The sequence below is a fragment of the Bombina bombina genome, chromosome 6, assembly GCF_027579735.1.
Source record: "Bombina bombina isolate aBomBom1 chromosome 6, aBomBom1.pri, whole genome shotgun sequence".
NCBI lineage: Eukaryota > Metazoa > Chordata > Amphibia > Anura > Bombinatoridae > Bombina > Bombina bombina.
In genome coordinates, this window is record NC_069504.1 from 58,882,203 (window position 1) to 58,901,055 (window position 18,853).

The 18,853-nt window shown below is 37.5% G+C and overlaps 1 protein-coding gene across 3 annotated transcripts in view; it reads right to left on the bottom strand.

Moving 5' to 3' along the window:
* The window catches only part of PRKCQ (protein kinase C theta), a 156,040-nt gene that overhangs the window by 73,365 nt on the left and 63,822 nt on the right, over nt 1–18,853 (bottom strand). For all 3 annotated transcript variants that reach the window (XM_053716425.1, XM_053716424.1, XM_053716426.1), the window contains one exon: nt 13,353–13,681. In XM_053716425.1, the coding sequence (XP_053572400.1) occupies nt 13,353–13,681 (329 nt within the window). The remainder of the gene's footprint in view (nt 1–13,352; nt 13,682–18,853) is intronic.

The window sequence follows — 18,853 nt, forward strand, 5'->3', positions numbered from 1 at the left end:
GCTTTATAAATGTTGGATTAGAAATTATTTATTAAAAACTTTAATCCTTTAGACAACACTTGACTTATACTATATTTATTAATCTCTGATGGCATCATAAGTTCATTCATGACAATGTATGGAATTGGAAGACTATGGGCCCCCATGTACTAAGCCAGTGCGGACAAGGTTTGTCAACTTCAGAACTTGTCCATCCGGTTTTGCATCGAACAGGCAATGGGCACTGTACATCCACTGCCCGTATGTACCATTACACACTCATTTGAGGGCCTGTCAGTCCCCCCAAACAAACGTGTTCCATGTGATTTCTATCCACCAGTTTAGAGGTAGCGGAGATGGTAAGAAGCAGCGGATGGATAACCTTGCTCCACAAGAGCTCCATAGCAGCTTTTGCTGCTCAATACATGGAGTCCAATAAGTAGACTATATAGGCAACAGGCAAACAGTATATTATATATGGTGCTTAAAGCGAAAAATATATAAAAATATATAATAGATGTTATGGGGGTGTAGTGTGGGTGATTATGGATGGGGATTTTCGGAGACCAAGGTTTCTTTCAAAAAAACAGTGACAAGATTAAGAATGGAACTAAGGAAGAAGGGACAATATGTAGAGTTTGTGAAAATGCTGTAAACTGCAGGACAATAGGTGGGGCTTTATTCATATAATACTGTGTAATAATAATACTCTGTATTTGTCCTAAATCAGTTTCACAAGGCTAATTACACTGCACATGTCATAATCCTAAATCTTATGAAATCATCACAACAGCACTGTGCTAAACTACTTGAGGATAGGAGGCAGAATAAGCATTTTATAAAGCTCATGAGCAACATGTATATACACAATCAAGCAATCACTGTGTATCATGTTGCAGGTTCCAGGATATGTAATCTGTAGGAATTACTCCAGTCTCATTTAAAGATTGCCCTATACTTTCAATGGAGATCACAACAGCGCTAAATATCGCTCATAATTTGAAAGATATTGCTTGCGGTTGAGCGGAACCCAAAATAGAACTAGAAGAATTAGTGCAACCTGAAACCTGAAGTAAAGTGTTAGGGTTAAAATAAAACTTACACAAAACACATGTAAAGCATATAAAAAAGTATTACACTCATATATAATTATTTCAATGTTTTCAAAGGGTTAAAAAGGGTGTTTGACCGTTAAGGGCTCAAATATGTCTAAATATTTGTATGCGTATATGTATACATATCTATATATGTGTATTTATGTGTATATATGTGAAAATATGTTTGTGCACACTTACAAACAAATATTAACATACCTTTGAGCCCTTCACAGTCAAATACCTTGAAATATGCAAAATAGTGATGTTGCGAACATAAAATTTTCGTTTCGCGAACGGCGAACGCGAACTTCCGCAAATGTTCGCGAACGGGCGAACCGCCATAGACTTCAATAGGCAGGCGAATTTTAAAACCCACAGGGACTCTTTCTGGCCACAATAGTGATGGAAAAGTTGTTTCAAGGGGACTAACACCTGGACTGTGGCATGCCGGAGGGGGATCCATGGCAAAACTCCCATGGAAAATTACATAGTTGATGCAGAGTCTGGTTTTAATCCATAAAGGGCCTAAATCACCTAACATTCCTAAATTGTTTGGAATAACGTGCTTTAAAACATCAGGTATGATGTTGTATCGATCAGGTAGTGTAAGGGTAACGCCCGCTTCACAGTGACAGACCAAACTCCCGCAGTGGGTACAACATCTAAATAGTTTCAAAATTTTGTCCTGAGTTTAGAAATACCCAATGTTTACATGTTCTTTGCTTTTTTTGCAAGTTATAGGGAAATAAATACAAGAAGCACTTTGCTATTTCAAAACCACTTTTTTTCAAAATGAGCGCTAGTTACATTGGAACCCTGATATCTGTCAGGAATACCTGAATATCCCTTGACATGTATATATATATATTTTTTTAGAAGACATCCCAAAGTATTGATCTAGACCCATTTTGGTATATTTCATGCCACCATTTCACCGCCAAATGCGATCAAATAAAAAAAAATTGTTCACTTTTTCACAAACTTTAGGTTTCTCACAGAAATTATTTACAAACAACTTATGCAATTATGGCATAAATGGTTGTAAATGCTTCTCTGGGATCCCCTTTGTTCAGAAATAGCAGACTTATATGGCTTTGGCGTTGCTTTTTGGTAATTAGAAGGCTGCTAAATGCCACTGCGCACCACACGTGTTTTATGCCCAGTAGTGAAGGGGTTAATTAGGGAGCATGTAGGGAGCTTGTAGAGTTAATTTTAGCTTAAGTGTAGTGTAGTAGACAACCAAAAGTATTGATCTAGGCCCATTTTGGTATATTTAATGCCACCATTTCACCGCCAAATGCAATCAAATTTAAAAAAAACTTAAATTTTTTCGCAAATTCTAGGTTTCTCACTGAAATTATTTACAAACAGCTTGTGCAATTATGGCACAAATGGTTGTAAATGCTTCTCTGGGATCCCCTTTGTTCAGAAATAGCAGACATATATGACTTTGACGTTGCTTTCTGGTAATTAGAAGTCTGCTAAATGCTGCTGCGCATCACACGTGTATTATGGCTAGCAGTGAATGGGGTTAATTAGGTAGTTTGTAGGGAGCTTGCAGGGTTAATTTTAGCTTTAGTGTAGAGATCAGCCTCCCACCTTACACATCAGACCCCCTGATCCCTCCCAAACAGCTCCCTTCCCTCCCCCACCCCACAATTGTCCCCGCCATCTTAAGTACTGGCAGAAAGTCTGCCAGTACTAAAATAAAAGGTTTTTAAATTAATTTATTTAGCATATTTACATATGCTGTGGTGTAGCATCCCCCCTTAGCCCCAACCTCCCTGATCCCCCCCAAAACAACTCTCTAACCCTCCCCATCTGCCTTATTGGCGGCCATCTTGGGTACTGGCAGCTGTCTGCCAGTACCCAGTTTGCAAAAAAAAGTAGTTTTTTTTTTTTTTTTTTTTTTTTTTTCTTTCTGTAGTGTAGCTTCCCCCCACACAGACCAACCCCCACCACCTGCCACACCAGATATGAGTGGTGGCACTGGGCAAGTGGGCACAGTATACGCTGTGAGCCTGACACACACGCTGGCAGGCAGGCAACTGCAATTAGATTACACAGGAAAAAAAAAAAAAAAAAGCAGACTGATGTTCTAGCCCTAAAAAGGGCTTTTTGGGGTGCTGTCCTTACAGCAGAGATCAGATGAGTCCTTCAGGACTGTAGTGGACACTGAATACACTAGCCTAGCTATCGATTTCCCTATTAAATCAGCAGCAGCTACACTGTCCCTCCTCTCACTAAGAATGCAGCTTCCGAATGAATCTAAAATGGATGCTGTCCAGGAGGTGGGAGGGTCTGGGAGGGAGGGTCTGCTGCTGATTGGCTGGAATGTGTCTGCTGACTGTGAGGTACAGGGTCAAAGTTTACTCAATGATGACGAATAGGGGGCGAACGCGAACACGCCAGCGAACGATTCGCGACATCACTATATGCAATATGTTTAATTTTTTGACAATTTTAATATGTTTTTACATTTGTTTGTTTTTTAAAAAATAACTATGTAGTTTGCTTTAAATATATATATATATATATATATATATATATATATATATATATATATATATATATATATATATATATACTGTATATATATATATATATATATATAAATATATATAAATAACACAATATAGATCTATAACTGTATATATATTCATATAAACATATTGCTATAGATATATATTTATAGCCTGAAGCTCCAGGCATGCGCCTCCATATGAGGGCAGATGCCTGATCATTACAGATGGTGACAATGTGTGTGCCACCATCTGTAACGATCTTCTGCTGGTGCCGGTGGGAGGTGTTGGCTGGAGGCGGTGGGCGGGAAGGAGAGGAGGTGGGAGGGAAGGGGAGGGAGTGGAAGGGCCCTATGCTACAGAAACAATTTTTTTAAAGGAAGAGGGAGGAATGGGGCAGATACACTAGAGAATAGGAGTTTGGGGGCGCAGGGGGGATAAATGGTGATCGCGGGAGCGGGGAAGGTGGTGGGACCGCTACACTACAGAAAAAATAAATAATTTTTTTTTAAAAAAATTTAAAAAAAAAGGGTTTATAGGTACTGGCAGACAGCTGTCAGTACCTAAGATGGTGGTAATAGTTAGAGGGGAGAGGGTTAGACAGCTGTTTGAGGGGGGGATCAGGGAGGTTGGAGGGTTAGGGGGATCCTACACTGCAGAAAAAGAAAAAGATAGATGGATAGGAATAGGATGATAGGGATAGAGGGATAGGGATAGAGGGTTAGGGATAGAGGGATAGGGATAGAGATAGAGGGATAGATGAATAAAGGGATAGGGATTGAGGGATAGGAATAGAGTGATAGAGATATAGGGATAGAGAGATAGGGATAGAGGGATAGAGATAGATGGATAAAGGGATAGGGATAAAGGGATAGGGATAGATAGATAGGGATAGAGGGATAGGAATAGAGTGATAGAGATCTAGGGATAGAGAGATAGGGATAGAGGGATAGAGATAGAGGGATAGATGGATAACGGGATAGGGATAGAGGGATAGAAATTGAAAGATAGGGATAAAGGGATAGAGATAGATGAATAAAGGGATAGGGATAGAGGGATAGGGATAGAGGGATAGGAATAGAGTGATAGAGATATAGGGATAGAGAGATAGGGATAGAGGGATAGATGGATAAAGGGATAGGGATAGAGGGATAGGAATAGAGAGATAGGGATAGAGGGATAGAGATAGATGAATAAAGGGATAGGGATAGAGGGATAGGAATAGAGTGATAGAGATAGAGGGATAAAGGGATAGGGATAGAGGGATAGGAATAGAGTGATAGAGATATAGGGATAGAGAGATAGGGATAGAGGGATAGAGATAGATGGATATAGGGATAGAGGGATAGGGATAGAGGGATAGAGATAGAGGGATAGATGGATAGAGGAATAGGGATAGAAGGATAGGGATAGAGGGATAGGGATATAGGGAAAAAGATAGGGATAGAAGGATAGAGATAGATGGATAGAGGGATAGGGATAGAGGGATAGATGGATAAAGGGATATGGATAGAGGGACAGGGATAGAGGGATAGAGATAGAGGGATAGAGGAATAGGGATAGAAGGAAAGGGATCCGATAGAGGGATAGGGATAGAGGGAAAGAGATAGGGATAGAAGGATAGAGATAGATGGATAGAGGGTTAAGGATAGAGGGATAGGGATAGAGGGATAGGGATAGAGGGATAGGGATAGAGATAGAGGGATAGATGAATAGAGGGATAGAGATATAGGGATAGATGGATAGGAATATTTCTTTCCTTAAACATTTTGGCCCATATACACAGGCTTTAACCCTAGTATACCTATAAACAAATATGTATTTAAAAAAAAGAAGTGAAGAACATAGATATTTCAAGTATTCCTAAAGCATTTTTGGGTTTAGCAGCGTTGTCCTAATGTACCTTTGGTATTAGCACAGTTGTCCTAGTGCACCTTCGGGTTAGCATTCGAGCAAAAGAAAGAAAAGGCTTTTTTAGCAAGCCCCTTAGAAGTCCATGGGGATATGGAGTTAACGTGGTCACAATGTCCAACCTCCAGATGTTAGAGCACCTGAGTGTTTTTCTCTTGCACTAAATTTTTACTTTCAACTTATAAAACCAGTGATATAACATTGCAGTACTATTGATATAGAATGTGTTTTAACTACTTGACGCCATTAGGATGTTCCATGCCATCTTAAAAGCGATGGGCTTAAACACCTTTAGGATGGCATGGAACGTCCTAACTTTTGCGGCATTCTACTCCGTACTAAAACTAAATGGTGGTTAATCTGACTGGGGGAAGTGCTTAGCAATGCAGGCAGATATGCAGGAGTCAATCAGCACCGTTTTTGAAGCACATGATCGCAGTGACGATCATGTGCTTTATTTCACTTTTTTTGTTTACAACTGGAACTTGGATGGATTGGTCCATCCTGAAGGGGTTAATATACAATTAAAAATGTATAACTAGATTACAAGTGAAGCCTAGTCTAGTGCATGCTAAAATCTGCATGTCAGATAGTGCAGGTGTGATCATTTCCTCACATAAAAAACGTCTATGGGGGCGTGCAGTACAATTAATGTCAGATAAAGATTAAACGCTAAGCTGATGGAGCTCAAAAAATCACTTCAAATTGTGTGACATTTTGGGGCATTCACCCCTTCCTCAGACCTGAATACCCCGAAACGTCACAGGATAAAAGTTGCTGTGTTTAAAATCCAGAGAGTGCGACTATATATATATATATATATATATATATATATTATACTCAATTTCCCAAGGAGGAAGAAGTAAAAACTGGAGGCTCAAAACTTGTTATGTCTGTATTTATTCAGCAACATTGCCAGGTACAAGGTAGATAACCAGGATGACACCTGACGCGTTTCGTGCATGCGCACATGCGCTTCATCAGAGGCACTATATATATATATATATAGTGAGTGAGTGAGTGTGAGAGAGTGTGTGTGAGAGAGAGAGAGAGAGAGAGAGTGTGTGAGAGAGAGAGAGAGTGAGTGTGAGAGAGAGTGTGAGAGAGAGAGAGAGTGAGTGAGAGTGAGAGAGAGAGAGAGAGAATAACTCATTGTGTAGTTCATTAACAAATCTAGACAGGCCAGAAGGCTTGTTTTTCCCACAGAAAACCTTTGAATGAATGTGTGTGTAGTGGAGGATTTTAATCTCACCTTTTACCTCCACCTAATTTTAAATGTTGCTGTATATATTTATATTTATATTTATACACAAGCACACACAAACACACATTATATATATGGGATGTGCACTCATAAGAGGCAGGGGAGGCAGTGCCTACCCTGCCATTAGTGATGTTGCGAACCTAAAATTTTCGGTTCACGAACGGCGGACTCGAACTTCCGGTATTGTTCGCGAACCGCGCGAACCGCCATTGACTTCAATAGGCAGGCGAACTTTAAAACCTACAAGGACTCTTTCTGGCCACAATAGTGATGGAAAAGTTGTTTCAAGGGTACTAACACCTGGACTGTGGCATGCTGGAGGGGGATCCCTGGCAAAACTCCCATGGAAAATTACATAGTTTATGCAGAGTCTGCTTTTAACCCATAATGGGCCTAAATCAACTAACATTCCCAAATTGTTTGCAATAACGTGCAAGGACACTAGGAGACTGAATACTGACAGTCAAAACAGTGATGATTGACAATTTTTGCAATACTGTTAAAAGAAATATGATTGCTGGCAATAATTGGCTAGGTGGGCCTGGCACACAGCAGGCTGCAAGGCAGGAGGAAAGTGCAATTCAATGGCACGAGCAAACTGAGGATTCAGAACAAATATTACCAAAAATTTTAATTTTTAATTATTAAGAATACTGTGACAACAAATATGATTGGTGTAAATATTTTGAAAGTAGGCCTGGCACACAGGCTTGGAAGGCAGTAGAAAAGTGCAATTCAATGGCACGAGCAAACTGAGGATTAAGATCAACAATCAAAATTTTTTTAATTTTAATTAGTAACTATACTGTGACAACAATTATGATTGGTGTAAATAGTTGGCTAGACGGCCTGGCACAAAAGGCTGGCAGGCAGGAGGTAAATGCAATTCAAAGGCACTAGGAGACTGAATATTTGCAGTCCAAAAAATTATGATTTTTATTTTTTTATATACTGTTACAAGAATTATGATTGGTTCCACTAATTGGCTAGTTGGGCATGGAAAACACGCTGGCAGGCAGTAGGAAAGTGCAATTCAATGGCACGAGCAAACTGAGGAATCACAAGTGATCAATTTGGAATTTTAAAGATTAACAATACTTTTACAAAAACTAGGATTGGTGGCACTAATTGGCTAGTTTGTGCCTGGCACACAGGCTGCCAGGCAGGAGGAAACTGCAATTCAATGGCACTAGTAGACTGAATATTTGAAGTACAAAAAATTATGATTTTTAATTTTTTTGATACTGTTACAAGAATTATGATTATTGCCACTAATTGGCTAGTTGGGCCTGGCACACAGGCTGGCAGATATGAGTTGTGGATGGTAGGTAGGGCAGCAATTTAACACAGTATGCTGTGTAAGTGACAAAAACACAGGCCTGATAGAAAATTAAGTTAGATTACACTAGCAAAATATTTAAAAATTTTAGATTTTAATATTAAAATTATGTTAAGAAGTGCAATGCAATCGCCCGCAGCAGCGAACGCGAACAAGCTATGTTCGCTGTGAACCGTTCGCGGGCGAACAGTTCGGGACATCACTACCTGCCATATGTGGCCAAAGCTTAATTAAATTTTAATTAAAACAAAAAAAAAAAGTAAAAAAAAAAATATTTTCCCCCATGTAATGCTATGGAGAGGCAGGTACAGGAACTCTTCTCTCCATTGCAGACCATGGGTCAAAGGAAAAGCTGTGCTGCAGCGCCACCTGTGTTCTGTCAATATATTAGCAGCAAAAATTGGGACCAATAGGAGACACCCCTCTTGATGCCTCCTAGCAAGTGAAGGATGCAGTGAGCAGGGTCATGTGACACAACTGGAAGCTGAGGTAACCTAAGAACAGATGACACCAAGCAGAAGAGTAAAGTAGTATTCTAGATTTCTTGTGATTCACAAATTGTGTTCAGACACAGCTCATTAACAGGGGGACAGTAAGTGAGCATAACCCAAGCAGAAGAGTAATGAAGTATTCTACATCTCTTGTGATTCACACATTGTGTTCAGATACAGCTCATTAACAGGGGGGGACAGTAAGTGAGCATAACTCAATACTGACAGGAAGTCAAAGGGTCAATTCAAATTTAAATCCATAATTTAAAACCCAGAGTTTGAAGTTAAGTGTGCAGTGTCCACATTATTTAAATTAAAGTTTTTGATATTGAATATTGCTAAGCCTCCCTTTTTCATGGTTATTTGATTTAATTAGGTACAAACACCATATATGTTATGTCTGTTCAGTCAGAGGATGCAGTATCTATTTTTATTTTTCTCTGTGTCTCCATTTATTTAAAGACTGCTGTTAACTTGTAATTCACAAATCAATTGAAAGCTGTTGCATTGTGTTTTTAATATGTGCTGCTTTTATACAAGTTTATATTAATAAAAAGGAGATGAGTCATTTAAAATATATGTATAATTATTGCAGTTGTTTAATGTTTTTAGAAATAATGCCACTGTAAAGTAACTGGTTAAACACATAGTCAAAGGGAGACATTTAAAATTAAACTTTCATGATTGAGGTAGAGCATGCTATTTTAATAGACTTTTCTAGTTATTTATATTTTGAGAATTAGCATTAACTGTTACTGGCCCCATGTCAGCAAATCAAATTAGTTTTTGAAAGGAACATGAAAGTGATAATTACATTTCCATCATTCAGATAGAAATTGCACACAAAAAATAAATAAATAAACTTTCTATTTTACTTTTATTATTATGTACTTCTTTCTTTTGGTATCCTTTGTGGGATGTGCACGTGCGTTTCTTGAACACCATATTGCAGCAGCAGCTGTGTTGGCAGTATTGATAACTTGTCCTTTGTGTAAAATGTGTATGGTAAATTATTTCTATTTTTACAATACAGTAGTGAGTAGAGAAGAGATTGTGTATCATTCTAATTGCTTAGTAACTGGCACTGTGCCACAGAATTGTGTGAGTGTGTATGTGAGCAGAGTGTGTGTGGGTGTCAGTGAGCAAAATATGTGTGCTTTATTCTCCAGGTAATCAATACATTTCCGATGAGCTGGTGCTTTAGTGCAGTCTTTCGCAACAATGGTCTCAAGTACCCCCAACAGGCCAGGTTTTCATTATAGCTGAATCAGTGCACAGGCAAAGTAATCAGCTGATCAGTAACTCAGTGGTTACTAACTTGCTCTCACCCATCACCTGATTATGTCACCTGTGCACTGGTTCAGCTATCATTTAAACCTGCCCTGTTGGGGGTACTTGCGGCCCTCTGTACATGTGTTTCTCCATCGTATCATATCTAGTGCCTCACCAGCCTCTGACCTCACTGCACGTCACTATATATATATGCACACACACACACATATATATATATATATAATGTGTGTGTGTTTGTATGTATATATATATATATATATGTGTGTGTGCGGGCGTGTATATATACATATATATATTTATATAAATACACACACATATATATCTATATATATATACATATACAGTATATATATATCTATATATATATATCTATATATATATATCTATATATATATATATATATATATATATATATATATATAAAATTGCAGAGGTGAACGGCACTCACGAGTATGTCAGCTACCTGGTGCTCACACTAGGGAGAGACAAACAGTAAAGCAGTTATGGATCCCACGGACGGACTCCGTGTTGCAGCAAGGACCCAAGAAAAGCAGGCACACAGGTTTTTTCATAAACACTCCGGTTTATTTGCAAAGTTGATAACCAAACGTTTCGGCTCACACACGAGCCTTTGTCAATGGTGTACAAAACCAAATGTGGAAAACTAGAGCACAAACTAACCTTAAATACCCACCCAGCCCAAGTGATAGACCAATCAGAGAGAGTGACAGCGGCACACCCACTCACACAGACCTAAACAGCTTATTGCCGGGCTCAATGTGGGCGTCACGTGACGTCATCACGTTACCGCCGTCCTGTGTGTAACCATGGAAACATGCGTAACCATGGAGACCAAACATACACAAATGTACTGTGCGGGTGCGCTGGCGGGTAAGCTGATTGGTCTATCACTTGGGCTGGGTGGGTATTTAAGGTTAGTTTGTGCTCTAGTTTTCCACATTTGGTTTTGTACACCATTGACAAAGGCTCGTGTGTGAGCCGAAACGTTTGGTTATCAACTTTGCAAATAAACCGGAGTGTTTATGAAAAAACCTGTGTGCCTGCTTTTCTTGGGTCCTTGCTGCAACACGGAGTCCGTCCGTGGGATCCATAACTGCTTTACTATATATATATATATATATATATATATACTGTATGTATATATACAGTCATGGCCAAAAATATTGGCACCCCTGCATTTCTGTCAGATATTGCACCACTTCGCCAAGAAAATTCTTTCAATAACAAATGTTTAAGCATTCTCATGTTTATTTATTTTGTTTTTATTGGTATGACACAAAAAAAGTGGAGAGAAAAAGCCAAATCTGACACATTCCACGCGAAACTCCAAAAATTGACTGGACAAAATTATTGGTACCTTCTCGAAATTGTAAGAAATAATTGCATTCCTAGTTTGTGATGCTCCTGTAATGTGTAATTAAACTCACCTGTATCAATTAAAAGGTGCTGACAATATAGAAATCACACCGGCAACCAGTTAAAATGTGTGTATGTTTGTATGTATATATATATGTGTGTGTGCGCGCGTGTATATATACATATATATATTTATATAAATACACACACATATATATATATATACATATACAGTATATATATATATATATATATATATATATATATATATATATATATATATATATATATATATATATATATACTGTATGTATATATACAGTCATGGCCAAAAATATTGGCACCCCTGCATTTCTGTCAGATATTGCACCACTTCGCCAAGAAAATTCTTGCAATAACAAATGTTTAAGCATTCTCATGTTTATTTATTTTGTTTTTATTGGTATGACACAAAAAAAGTGGAGAGAAAAAGCCAAATCTGACACATTCCACGCGAAACTCCAAAAATTGACTGGACAAAATTATTGGTACCTTCTCGAAATTGTAAGAAATAATTGCATTCCTAGTTTGTGATGCTCCTGTAATTTGTAATTCAACTCAACTGTATCAATTAACAGGTGCTGACAATATAGAAATCACACCGGCAACCAGTTAAAATGGTGAAAAATTGACTCAACCTTTCTGTTGTGTGTCTCTGTGTGCCACACTGAACATGGAGAAGAGAAAGAGCAGCAAAGAACTGTCTGACGATTTGAGAACAAAAATTGTGGAAAAGCATGGACAATCTCAAGGTTACAAGTCCATCTCTTAATGTTCCTGTTTCCACTGTGCGCAACATTGTCAAGAAGTTTACAGCCCATGGCACTGTAGTTTGTCTCCCTGGACGTGGACGAAAGAGAAAAAATTATCAAAGATTGCAACAAAGGATTGTTCGAATGATGGATAAAGAACCTCGGTACAAATGTGTCAGCTAGCACTATACGTCGCCATCTGAATGAAAAGGGAAGCTATGATAGGAGACCCAGGAGGACCCCACTACTGACACAGAAACATAAAAAAGCCAGATTGGAGTTTGACAAAACTTACCTGAGGAAGCCAAAATCCTTTTTGGAGAATGTGCTGTTGACAGACTAAACAAAATTACAGCTTTTTGGTAAAGCACATCACTCTACTGTTTTCAGAAAAAGAAATTAGGCTTTTAAAGAAAAGAATACAGTCCGTACAGTCAAACATGGTGGAGGTTCACTGATGTTTTGGGGTTGCTTTGCTGATTCAGGCACTGGATGTCTTGACTGTGTGCATGGCATTTTGAAATCTGAAGACTACCAAAGAATTCTGTGGTGCAATGTAGGGCCCAGTGTCAGAAAGTTGGGTCTCCGTCAGAGGTCATGGGTCTTACAGCAGTCCAAAGCACACATAAAAAAGCACCCAGAAATGGTTTAAGACAAAGCACTGGAGAGTACTAAACTGGCCAGCAATAAGTCCAGATCTCAATCCCACAGAGCACCTGTGGAGAGATCTCAAAACAACAGTTGGGTAAAGGAAGCCTTCCAAGTTGAGAGACCTGGAGCAGTTGGCAAAAGAAGAGTGGTCCAAAATTCCAATAGAGAGGGGTAAGAAACTCATTGATGGTTACAGGAAGCAATTGATTTCAGTTATTTTTTCCAAGTGGTGTGCCACCAAATATTAAATTGAGGTTCCAATAATTTTGTCCAGTCTATTTTTGGAGTTTTGCGTGGAATGTGTCAGATTTGTTTTTTTTTTCTCCACTTTTTTGTGTCATACCAATACAAACAAAAGAAATAAACATGAGAATGACTAAACATTTGTATTTGCAACAATTTTCTGGTCGAAGTGGTGCATTATCTAACAAAAATGAAGGGGTGCCAATATTTTTGTCCATGAAACATACACACACACACATATATCCCTTTAATAATCTTGCCTTTAGATCATCGAGCCCTAAGCCTTTATCTTGAAAGTAGAAAAATAAATAAAATGGGTTGGACAAGACACTCTCCTTTTTAATATGGGTAAGTACATTTACACACAGTATTTACTATAGATGTCAAGACGTACCTTTCCGAAGCTGCCCTTTCCCAGCATTTTATGAAGGACAAAGTCATTAAAAGTCAGTTTGATGTGGTTAATGGTTCTTTGTGTCTTCAGTACACCATAGTCCTCATTTATCGACAGTCCACAAAGGTTATTGTTTATGCCCCGCACACTATTGCTTTCCCTCCATACTCCTGATGTGCTAGATGTATTTAGTCCAGAGTTGCATGTCCTCAATACATCATGGCTATCACTTGTCCTTGATACTCCAGATGAGTTACACGTTCTCAATACACCGTATTCTGGAGATTCTGTTTCGTCAGCTGGTGTCTCCCATGAAATCCCCTGTGATTCTAAATAGAACGTTTAGAGAATTTTAAAAATTAGTGAAAGGACATTATTACTGGCTATATTAAGCTCCTTTAATATTAAACTGTCTTTTAAAGGAACATGAAACATTAAAATTAAACTTTCATGATTCAGATAGAGCAGCAATTTTAAACAACTTTCTAATTTACTTCTATTATCACATTTTCTTCATTCTTTTGATATCTTTGTTGAAAAGCAGGGATGTAAGCCCATGAGTAAGCACGTGTCTGGATCACTATATGGCACCAGTTTTGCAATAATGTTACCCATTTGCAAGAGCACTAGATGGCAGCACTATTTCCTGATATGTAGTACTAATGTTATACATTTGCAAGAGCACTAGATGGCAGCACTATTTCCTGATATGTAGTACTAATGTTATACATTAGCAAGAGCACTAGATGGCAGCACTATTTCCTGTTATGTAGTACTAATGTTATACATTAGCAAGAGCACTAGATGGCAGCACTATTTCCTGTTATGTAGTACTAATGTTATACATTAGCAAGAGCACTAGATGGCAGCACTATTTCCTGATATGTAGTACTAATGTTATACATTAGCAAGAGCACTAGATGGCAGCACTATTTCCTGTTATGTAGTACTAATGTTATACATTAGCAAGAGCACTAGATGGCAGCACTATTTCCTGTCATGTAGTACTGTTATACATTAGCAAGAGCGCTAGAGGGCAGCACTATTTCCTGATATGTAGTACTAATGTTATACATTAGCAAGAGCACTAGATGGCAGCACTATTTCCTGATATGTAGTACTAATGTTATACATTTGCAAGAGCACTAGATGGCAGCACTATTTCCTGATATGTAGTACTAATGTTATACATTAGCAAGAGCACTAGATGGCAGCACTATTTCCTGTTATGTAGTACTAATGTTATACATTAGCAAGAGCACTAGATGGCAGCACTATTTCCTGTTATGTAGTACTAATGTTATACATTAGCAAGAGCACTAGATGGCAGCACTATTTCCTGATATGTAGTACTAATGTTATACATTAGCAAGAGCACTAGATGGCAGCACTATTTCCTGATATGTAGTACTAATGTTATACATTAGCAAGAGCACTAGATGGCAGCACTATTTCCTGATATGTAGTACTAATGTTATACATTTGCAAGAACACTAGATGGCAGCACTATTTCCTGATATGTAGTACTAATGTTATACATTAGCAAGAGCACTAGATGGCAGCACTATTTCCTGTTATGTAGTACTAATGTTATACATTAGCAAGAGCACTAGATGGCAGCACTATTTCCTGTTATGTAGTACTAATGTTATACATTAGCAAGAGCACTAGATGGCAGCACTATTTCCTGATATGTAGTACTAATGTTATACATTTGCAAGAACACTAGATGGCAGCACTATTTCCTATTATGTAGTACTAATGTTATACATTAGCAAGAGCACTAGATGGCAGCACTATTTCCTGTTATGTAGTGCTTGAGACACCGACCATTTTTAATTTTATAATGAAAGTAAACTGGAAACTTTTTTAAAATTAGTTTATTTATGAAATTATTATTATCAAATGTCAAATATATGCCTCTCTCTTAGCAACCTATATTGAAACTTAGCTCCTTTCCATGAGAGCATACTGAGGGCCAGATTGCAAGTGGATCTGTATTTAACGCTCCCGCTCGAGCGCTAACTCCGTTCAATGTACGTTTTTTGCACACATCGGGTAGCGCTCATATTACAAGTTGAAAGTAAATTGTTTCCGATCGTGTGCTAACCCGACACATGCAAAAAGCCAAACTCAGAATATCCCGAGCTAGATAACGTATTCTCCCATAGAAGCCAATGGGGCAAACAAAGTGGAAAAAATCGGTTATTCTCAAATCTGCTAATCCGACATGAAAATATGAATATTTCACATTCCAATGTTCTTCACATAACAGAATATGTTCTATTTATTCATAAATACACATATATATATATATATCTAGTGGTGTTTTTGTACAATATATATATATATATATATATATATATATATATATATATATATATATATATATATATATATATATATATATATATATATATACTGTATATATATACACGCACACAAATGATTATATATAGGTATAAATATATACAAATATATATAGGAATATCTATTTATAAATACATAGAACATATTCTACTATGTGCAGGACCTTAAAATGTGAAATATTAACAGTAAATACATAGTTAAAACCTTTATTAAATATGAATATTGCATAAATATGTTTTTACATGTTTTCATCTACTTAACTGCAGGGCTCCAATGCACTTTTATATATGTCTTTATATGAATACATATGTATTTATGTGTTTCTATGTGTATATACGTCTGTAAATTCATATATACACACATATAAATACATATGTACACACATATAAATACATTTGTACACACATATAAATATATATATACACACATATAAATATATATATATATACACAAATATATATTTTTTATACACAAATATAAATACATATATACACACATATAAATACATTTGTACACACATATAAATACATATATACACACATATAAATGCATATGTGCACACATATAAATACATATGTACACACATATAAATAAATATATATGTATATGTATATATATATATATATTTGGACATGTATATGTATGTATCTCTATGTTAAAGCCATTTGACTTCCCTATTTTTCCCTAACACCTCAGACCTCATATCTTTGAGCAATATTTTTTTAAAACAATTTTTATTAGATAGTGTTATTATGAGTGTAAGTTTACTTTATTATACATTTTTGATGTTTTTTGTGACACTTTTTTGTTTTGCAATACAGTTAACCAGAGCTCTAAGGACACAGTGATCATTGTAGCGTAAATCCTGATTGCGTTTAAGTGATCACGTTTACTATCTACTTGTAAAATGAGCAGAACTTAACATGCGGGCAAACTGCCCCAAAAACCCGATATTGCTCACACGCAAAAGATAGCGCACCACTCGTTATCTAGCCCATAGTGCACACAGCTGAGCCTATATAGGTATGCTGTCACTGAAAAAGTCTATTTGGATTATTTGGTGATGATGATGATGAATATGATGATTGATACAATATAAAATAGTATCAATAATAATACAACAGCTTACATAAAAAATTTTTGTTGTATTTATATGTGTATTTATGTATTTACAGACATATTTACACATATTAACACATAAATACATATGTATATATATATATATATATATATATATATATATATATATATATATATATATATATATATATATATATATATATATAATTGGAGCCCTTTGCAGTCAGGCAGCTGAAAAATACAACATTTATGCTTACCTGATAAATTTATTTCTTTGAGATGTGGTGAGTCCACGGGTTCATTTTAATTACTGTTGGGAATACCACTCCTCACCAGCAGGAGGAGGCAAAGAGCAACACAGTAAAAACTGTTAAGTATCACTTCCCTACCCATAACCCCCAGTCATTCGACTGGAAGTAAATGGACAAAGGAAAGTGAAACAAGGTGCGGAGGTGACTGAGGTTTAGTCAAAAACCTAAAACAATTACCCAAAAAACAAAGGGTGGGTCCGTGGACTCACCACATCTCAAAGAAATAAATGTATCAGGTAAGCATAAATTTTGTTTTTTTCTAAAGATGTAGTGAGTCCACTGGTTCATCTTAATTACTGTTGGGAACCTATACCCAAGCTAGAGTACACAGATGAATAGGGAGGGATAAAAAACCAGCATGCCTAAACAGAAGGCACCACTGCTTGAAGAACCTTTCTCCCAAAAGCTGCCTCAGATGAGGCAAAAGTATAAAATCTGTAACATTTAGAAAAATTATGCAAAGAAGACCAAGTTGCAGCTATGCAAATCTGCTCCATAGAAGCATACTTTTTGAAAGCCCAAGAAGAGGCTATGGCTCTGGTGGAATGAGCCTTAATCCTCTCTGGAGGTTGTTTCCCAGAGGACTCATAAGCCATGCGGATCACACTCCTCAACCAAAGAGCTAGAGTAGGGGCAGATGCCCTCTGACCTATATACTTGCCAGAAAAATTAACAAATAAAGTGGAAGACTTCCGAAAGTCTTTAGTTGCTTCCAAGTAAAACTTAAGAGCACAAACCACATTCAGATTATGCAGCAAGCGCTCCTTGTCTGAAGAAGGCTTCGGACACAGGGAAGGAATAACAATTTCCTGATTAATATTATTAGTAGATACAACCTTGAGATGGAATCCCAACTTAGTATGAAGAACAGCCTTATCAGCATGAAAAATGAGATAAGGAGAATAAAACTGTAAAGCAGAGAGTTCAGATACTCTCAGAGCAGAAGAAATAGCCAACAAGAACAAAGCTTTCCAAGAAAAAAGTTTAATGTCAAGGGAATGCATCGGCTCAAGCGGACGCCGTTGTAAAACCTTAAGCACAAGATTAAGGCTCCAAGGAGGAGCAATCACCTTAAACACAGGCCTAATTCTGACTAAGGCCTGACAAAAAGACTGAATGTCTGGCACATCTGCCAAACATTTCTGTAAAAGGACTGATAAGGCCGAAATTTGACCCTTCAGGGTACTAACAGACAAGCCTTTATCCAGACCCTCCTGAAGAAAGGATAATATTCTTGGGATCCTAACCTTACTCCAAGAATATCCCTTAGCTTCACACCAAAAAAGATATTTCCTCCATGTCTTATGGTAAATCCTTTCAGTGATCAGCTTACAAGCCTGGATCAGTGTCTCAATCACTGACTCTGAAAAACCTCGCTTAGATAGAATCAAGCGTTAAATCTCCAAGCAGTCAGCTTCAGAGAAACAAGATTTGGATGAAGAAAAGGCCCCTGAAGAAGAAGGCCCTTCCTCAGGGGAAGCTTCAACTGAGGTAGAGTTGACATCTCCACTAGATCTGCATACCAGATTCTCTGAGGCCAAGCTGAGGCGATTAGAATCACCGATGCTCGTTCCTGTCTTTTACGGGCAATCACCCGAGACAGGAGGGCAAATGGAGGAAAAAGATAAGCCAACTGGAAGTTCCACGGAACTACCAGGGTGTCTATTAGAAAGGCCTGAGAATCCCTTGACCTGGAACCGTACCTTGGAAGCTTTGCATTTTGGCAGGACACCATGAGAT